At 53.0% G+C, this 7,558-nt stretch overlaps 1 protein-coding gene across 3 annotated transcripts in view; it reads right to left on the bottom strand.

The window, feature by feature from the left end:
* GLRX3 (glutaredoxin 3) overlaps positions 1-1,546 on the bottom strand; it is a 44,793-nt gene extending 43,247 nt beyond the window's left edge. Inside the window, exon 1 of one of the 3 annotated variants that reach the window (XM_021671713.2) lies at positions 1,429-1,537. In XM_021671713.2, coding sequence (XP_021527388.1) covers positions 1,429-1,520 — 92 coding nt within the window. In that variant the 5' untranslated portion in view covers positions 1,521-1,537. Of the gene's footprint in view, positions 1-1,428 lie in introns of all 3 variants that reach the window. The other 2 variants (XM_021671712.2, XM_064373725.1) reach the window with 2 other exon arrangements.
* Between the last annotated feature and the right edge of the window lie 6,012 nt (positions 1,547-7,558).

Below are 7,558 nucleotides of genomic sequence, written 5' to 3' on the forward strand. Positions count from 1 at the left end.
CATACTAGGCATTGTATTAATAACATTTCACGTGCATTATCTGATTTAACCCTCACAACAACCCTGAGGTACTAATAGGTGCTAATCTATTTCACCGTTGGGAAACTGAGGCTTGGGTATGAAACGTGCCCAGGGGTTACACGGCTAGTGAGTGGCTGGGTTGGGACTGGATCCCAGGCAATCCGACAGAAGAGTTCCTTTAAAAACCACTCCCAGCACTTTGGGAGGCCGAGGCGGGTGGATCACGAGGTCAAGAGATCGAGACCATCCTGGTCAACATGGTGAAACCCTGTCTCTACTAAAAAATACAAAAAATTAGCTGGGCACGGTGGCGCGTGCCTGTAATCCCAGCTACTCAGGAGGCAGAGGCAGGAGAATTGCCTGAACCCAGGAGGCGGAGGTTGCGGTGAGCCGAGATCGCGCCATTGCACTCCAGCCTGGGTAACAAGAGCGAAACTCCGTCTCAAAAAAAAAAAAAAAAAAAAAAACCACTAATACAACTAAGAGAACAACTCAGTCCTCGGAGTGGTCTACAATGTGAGGTGGTATTAAACACCACGGCGAGTCCACGTGCAGACCTGCAAGCAGGCGTACTAGTAAGCACCGACTCGTAAGCATGCTTGCAGTTGAGAGCTTCTAGCGCACCCAGAAAACATTTTCTACGCATTCACGTGGATCTCCTTCTGTGGTCTTCCCAAGGCTTGCAGGCTTGACACCGGTGCCAAACCTGAACACACTCTCACTAAACCAGTTCACGGAACAGGAAATCTCTGTCTCCGGCAACAGGTTAAGTCTGAACACTGACTCTACCTGCTGACCAACAAACTTCAAAGGCTGACTTCAAAAGCTGGCCAGGCCTAGCGAGCGCAGCGGGGCTTCCCTAGTCGCTCTTCCTGCGACAGGGGCGTTCCTGGAGGGAGGCGAAGAGGAAGGGGCCGACGCCGAGCCTGCATCACCCTCCCGGCGGGCGCGGGAAAGGTGGAGCCCGCAGCCGTGGCTCCCCGCAGCCGTGGCTCCCCGCGCCGTGGCGTGGAGGGCCGGGGTCTCGGCGCCGCCCCGTACCCCGCCCCGCCCCGCGGCACAGCTGAGTCACCGCCTCTGTCCCGCCGCGGGGCTGCCCAGGCCAGGGGCCGGGAAGGTCGCGTCCCTCGGGCTTGGACAGCCGTCGTTGGCGTCGGGGCCGGGGCTGGGGCTGCGGGGCGAACCTCGCGCCCTGCTCGCTGTCCCGGGGCGGGAAGCCCGCAGCTCGGGCCAGTCAGCACCTGAGGTTCGGGGGAGTCCACGGGCGGCGCCGGGCCCGGTCCCCTGAGGCCGAAGCGAGCCGGGCGCCAAGGAGCAGGGCTGGGCAGCCCGCCGTCCCACGCCGGCCCGGTCCCGCGGCCACTCCTGCCCCGGCTCCTCACTCCTGCCGCTCGCCTCCCCCCTTACTTGGCTTTGAAGCGCAGCAGCTCCTCAAACTGCCCGACTGAGCCGACCTCCTCCACGGCCGCTGCAACCGCCTCAGCCGCCCCCGCCGCCATGCTGCCGCCACCAGACAGGAGCAATCGACTGCTCGCGGCCGGATGTGGGCGGGGCAGCGGAGCGCAGAACGGCTGCGCGAGGAATAGTCCCGCCCCTGTCTGCACCGACTGCTGCAGAGCCTGAGAAATACCTAAAGTGGCGGCGGACGCTGGATGCCGCTGGGGGGCTCTGACCCTGCCAGGTCTGGGCACTCTGCTGCGGGCCTCCTGGCTCCCGCGGTTCCTGGCTGTCGGGGCTCCCTGGCTGTAGTAGCTCCTGGCTGTCAGGGTTCCTGACTGTAGTGACTTCAGGCCGTCAAGGCCCCTGGCTGTGGAGGTTTCTGGCTGTATTGGCTCCTGGCTGTAGGGGCCCCTAGGTATCGAGATTCCTGGCTGTAGGGGCTCCTGGGTGTTGGGTTTCCTGGCTTTAGGGGCTCCTGGGTGTTAGGGTTTCTAGCTATAGTAGGGGCTCCTGGGTGTCGGGGTTTCTGGCTGTAAGGGCTCCTAGGTGTCGGGGTTCCTGGCTATACTAGAGGCTCCTGGGGGTTGGGGTTCCTGGCTATACTAGGGACTCCTGGGTGTCGGGATTCCTGACTATAGTAGGGGCTGCTGGGTGTCAGGGTTCCTGGTTATAGTAGGAGCTCCTGGGTGTTGGGGTTCCTGGCTGTAGGGGCCCCTGGGTGTTGAGGTTCCTGACTCTAGTAGGGGCTCCTGGGTGTTGAGGTTCCTGGCTATAGTAGGGGCTCCTGGGCGTCAGGGTTCCTGGCTATAGTAGGGGCTCCTGGGTGTCAGGGTTCCTGGTTATAGTAGGGGCCCCTGGGTGTTGAGGTTCCTGGCTGTAGGGGCCCCTGGGTGCTGAGGTTCCTGACTCTAGTAGTGGCTCCTGGGTGTTGAGGTTCCTGGCTATAGTAGGGGCTCCTTGGTGTCAGGGTTCCTGGTTATAGTAGGAGCTCCTGGGTGTTGGGGTTCCTGGCTGTAGGGGCCCCTGGGTGTTGAGGTTCCTGACTCTAGTAGGGGCTCCTGGGTGTTGAGGTTCCTGGCTATAGTAGGGGCTCCTAGGTGTCAGGGTTCCTAGCTATACTAGAGGCTCCTGGGGGTTGGGGTTCCTGGCTACACTAGGGACTCCTGGGTGTCAGGATTCCTGACTATAGTAGGGACGCCTGGGTGTTGAGGTTCCTGGCTATAGTAGGGGCTCCTGGGTGTCGGGGTTCCTGGCTGTAGGGGCTCCTGGATGTCAGGGTTCCTGGCTGTAGGGGCTCCTGGATGTCGGGGTTCCTGGCTGTAGGGGCTCCTGGGTGTCGGGGTTCCTGGCTGTAGGGGCTCCTGGATTTCCAGGTTCCTGGTTGTAGTAGGGGCCTCTGGGTGTTGAGGTTCCTGGCTATAGTAGGGGCTCCTGGGTGTCAGGGTTGCTGGTTATAGTAGGGGCCCCTGGGTGTTGAGGTTCCTGGCTATAGGGGACTCTGGGTATCAGGGCTCCTGGTGGTAGAGGCTTCTGACTGTTGGGGTTCCTGGCTGTCAGGGCCCCTGGGTGTTGGGGATCCTGGGTGTCAGGGTTCCTGGCTCTCTGGACACCTGACTCCTGAGGCTTTTGGGGCTCCAGACCTTCCTTGCACCTCCTATGTCTCCTGGATGTGTAATAGTGAGAAGGGGCTGGTGGAAGCGTAAGGGTGAGATGTGAGTGAAAGTGAAGTCAGATGTGTACATTTAGGAAGCTGAAATTATCAAAAATGAGATTGCAAAAAGGTGAGGAAGAACTGAGAGGCCTGGGAACAAAAGTGGTAGGTCTTGAACTTCAACACAGACAGGGTGATTCCAATTCAGTGCTGGGATCTGAACCTGGGACCCACAGCATGTCTCTCCTCCCCTGACCCTCCCTGCATGCCACTTCTCATTGCAGCCCCACAGAGCCATTGAGCCATCACCCATTGTAACCTCAGAACAGAAGGGGCTGGAGTGGCTCCCCTGGGTTGGGGGCCTGCCTCCAAGATCCCTGCACTCCTCCTGCCTGGCCTCCTCAGGTGGTCCCTGGTTTTTCTTTCTCCCTTGGGCATCCCCCGATGTTGGCTCTCTATGTGGTGGACTCTGTACCCCACTCTCCATGCTTCGCACGCACTTGCTGGCCTGAGTCATCTCCACACCTCCAGTGACATCAACCTCCAAGACAACTTCAACGGCAAGCCCAGAATCCTGCCCTGCACCCCAGAGTCCAGCATCCATTCACTTTGAGGAGGGGCCATCTTTTACTGGATGTCCCCAAACCACACTGGGCCTTCCCTCCAAAGTGCCTCTCCTCTTGAGGGCTCCCACCCAGACACTTGGGGCTCCCTCTGGCCGGTCCCCCTGCTGCCAGTGGGCTTTGAGGCCAAGCCCCCATGGAGCCTTCCCTACTAACCAGCTGTTCCCAGCCTGCTGTGCATGCTTCTACCATGGCCCATCTCGTGTTCTAGAGCTGTGCTTGTCCCCTCCATTGGCCTGTGTTCTCAAAGGGCAGGAACTGGTCTGTGTCCCAGGCCTGGAACGCAGTCAGGCACATAGTAGGTGCTCAATCCATGCTAACAGCTGGCAGAGGAGCAGGCTCACTGGATTGCAAAGACTTTGTATGAGAAAAGTAGCAAATCATTCATACGTTTTATATTGACTACATGTTGAAATGAGGATATTTGGATATATTGGGTTTTCTGAAATATATTATTTAAATTGACCTCTTTTCCCTTTGGCTCCTGGGAAATGTCTAATTTCTTTTTTTTTTTTTTTTTTGGAGACGGAGTTTCGCTCTTGTTACCCAGGCTGGAGTGCAACGGCACAATCTCGGCTTACCGCAACCTCCGCCTCCTGGGTTCAGGCAATTCTCCTGCCTCAGCCTCCCGAGTAGCTGGGATTACAGGCACCCGCCACCATGCCCAGCTAATTTTTTGTATTTTTAGTAGAGATGGGGTTTCACCATGTTGACCAGGATGGTCTCGATCTCTTGACCTCGTGATCCACCTGCCTCGGCCTCCCAAAGTGCTGGGATTACAGGCGTGAGCCACTGTGCCCGGCCTGAAATGTCTAATTTCATAGGCAACTTTTCTTTGTTTGTTTTTGGTTTTGGGAGTTTTTGTTTGTTTGTTTTTGAGACGGAGTCTTGCTCTGTTGCCAGGCTGGAGTGCAGTGGTGTGATCTCTGCTAACTGCAACCTCTGTCTCCTAGGTTCAAGCGATTTCCTTGCCTCAACCTCCTGAGTAGCTGACACTACAGGCTCACGCCACCATGCCTGGCTAATTTTTTGTATTTTAGTAGTGACGAGGTTTCACCATGTTGGCCAGGATGGTCTCCATCTCCCGACCTCATGATCCACCCACCTTGGCCTCCCACAGTGCTGGGATTACGGGCGTGAGCCACCGCGCCCGGCCATAGACAACTTTCATCTGTGGCTCTTGGGTTTTCTTGGGCAGTACTACTGTAGTGATTAAAAGTGGCCTTTTGGAGCCTGTCACATGTGTACCTCACCTGGAGAAATACATGGTGTTGAACACGGCAAATTATTTTATTTAAAATGCAACGGGAGAATGATGAGGAACCATTTTGTATCTTGCCTGTGGTGGTAGGAACACAAACTAAACGTGATAAACTTGTGTCGAACTTGGCTGTGCACTCTGACTCACGCCTGTAATCCCAACACTGGAAAGCCAAGGCAGGAGGATTGCTTGAGCCAAGGAGTTGGAGACCAGCAGGGCAACTTAGGAAGACCTAGTCTCTACCAAAAACAAAAATTAGCCAGGCATGGTGGCTCACGCTTGCGGTCCCAGCTGGGTGAGAGGCTGAGGTGAGAAGATCACTGGAACCTGCCACTGCTACTGCCCAGTAGCCTGGGTGTCAGAGCAAGACCCTGTCTCAAAACCAAAAATAAACACATACACACACACACACGCATGTGCACACAAGAACAAGTAAAACTGGGAAAATCTGAAAAAGATCCCTGGATTGTTCATAAATATCAACATCCTGGTTGTAATATTACAGTTTTACAAGGTGTTATCATTGGAAGAAAGTGTACACAGGATTTGTATTATTTCTTACAACCATATGTGAATCTAAATTTACTTTTAAATAAAAAATTTAGTTAAAAACGGCTGAGTGTGTTGGCTCACACCTGTAATCCCAGCACTTTGGGAGGCCAAGGCAGGCAGATCACCTGAGGTCAGGAGTTCGAGGCCAGCCTGACCAACTTGGAGAAACCTTGACTTCACTAAAAATGCAAAATTAGCTGGGCGGGGTGGCACATGCCTGTAATCCCAGCTACCAGGGGGGCTGAGGCAAGATAATCGCTTGAACCCAGGAGGCGGAAGTTGCAGTGAGCCGAGATCGCACTATTGCACTCCAGCCTGGGCAAGAAGAGCAAAATGCCGTCTCAAGAAAAAAAAATGTAAATAAGACTTTAAAGTTTACTATGAAAAGAATGCAATAGGCAGGAAAAAAAGACACTATGTCACAAAACAAGATACATGTTCTGATGATCATTTTTAGGCAGAATTGAATGTAAATGAGACATAAAACTGTATCAGTGAGTGGCACTTAGAAAAGTGTCTCCAGAAGGATGCTCCCCAAATTATTATCAAGCTTACTCCAGAGAGCAAAAACAGAGGAGCGCTAAAGGGAGGCCCTTCACTTTCACTTACACACTTCCTTGTGTCATCTGCATGTTTTCCAATAGCATGGACTGCTTTTGAAATTTAAAAAATAATGAAATTGTAATGCACAAGGGAAATGTGCTATAGTGAACCCTTTTCAAAAAAAGCAGTAATCACCCCTCAAATGTGGCTGTTTTATAAATACTGATTTTTCTTTTAAATGGAATTTGCTGAAAATAGCACAAACCAGCTGCAGAGCAGACTCTTTAAAAAAAAATGCTGTGAAAACTTCTGGATAACACTTTCATTTCTGCCCTTTTAGTAGTTATTATTGTAGGGGCTGAGAATCACTGAAAAAAGGCAGATTAATAGGAGAAAGATATACAAATTTACAAATGTCTTTGATCACAGTTTTCTCGTGACACAGAAGCCCACAGAGTGAAGACTCAAAGATACAGGGAAAGCTGTCCATTTTTATGCTTAGGTTCAACAAAGTGTGGACAGTTGCGTAGAAATACTATTGGACAAAGGTGTATGCTCTTATGCTAGCAGAACTGACTGGGGCTTTGCAGATGCTGACGGATGCCCCGCCCCCCTGCTACCCACCATGGTCAGTCCCACCAGGTTCTTCAACACCGCCATCAGTGGCAAGCCCTGGGGCCATCACAGCCCTTCAAGCTGTTTGAAGACAAGATTCCAAAGACAGCAGAACACTTCTGTGCTCTGAGCAGGGGGAGAAAGGATTTTGTCATAAGGGTTCCTGCTTTCACAGAATTATTCCAGGATTCCTGTGTTAGGGTGGTGACTTCACACGCCCTAATGGCACTGGTGGCAAGTCCATCTACAGGGAGAAATGTGATGATGAAAACTTCAGCCTGAAGCATACAGGTCCGGGCATGTTGTCCATGGCAAATGCTGGACCCAACACAAACACTTCCCAGTTTTGCATCTGCACTGCCGAGACTTGAGTACTTGCATGGTGAGCACGTGGTCTTTGGCAAGGTGAAAGAAGGCATGAACACTGTGGAAGTCTGGGAGTGCTTTGGGTCATAACAAGACCAGCAAGAAGATCACCATTGCTGACTGTGGACAACTCTAATCAATTTGACTTTGCGTTTTATCTTTTAAAAACAATGGACTGGGAAAACCCAGCAAGGCCTGACTGGTGTTCAGATTCTTCCTGGCCTCTGTGCAGCCTCCTTCCTTCTGGGTAATGGGGCAAGACCCTCTCTAGAATGGGGGTCTCATGACGTATACAGTCAAACAAGATAGGTCAGATCATATCTTTTTGGCCAGTTTTTTTGATTGTATTTGTTGTTTGTTTTTGAGACAGTCTTGCCCTGTCACCCAGGCTGGAGTGCAGTGACACAATCTCTGCTCACTACAACCTCTGCCTCCCAGGTTCAAGCAATTCTTCTGCCTCAGCCTCCTGAGCAGCTGGGACTACAG

The sequence above is a fragment of the Aotus nancymaae genome, unplaced genomic scaffold, assembly GCF_030222135.1.
Source record: "Aotus nancymaae isolate 86718 unplaced genomic scaffold, 86718_ANA_hifiasm-v0.15.2.pri h1tg000010l, whole genome shotgun sequence".
NCBI lineage: Eukaryota > Metazoa > Chordata > Mammalia > Primates > Aotidae > Aotus > Aotus nancymaae.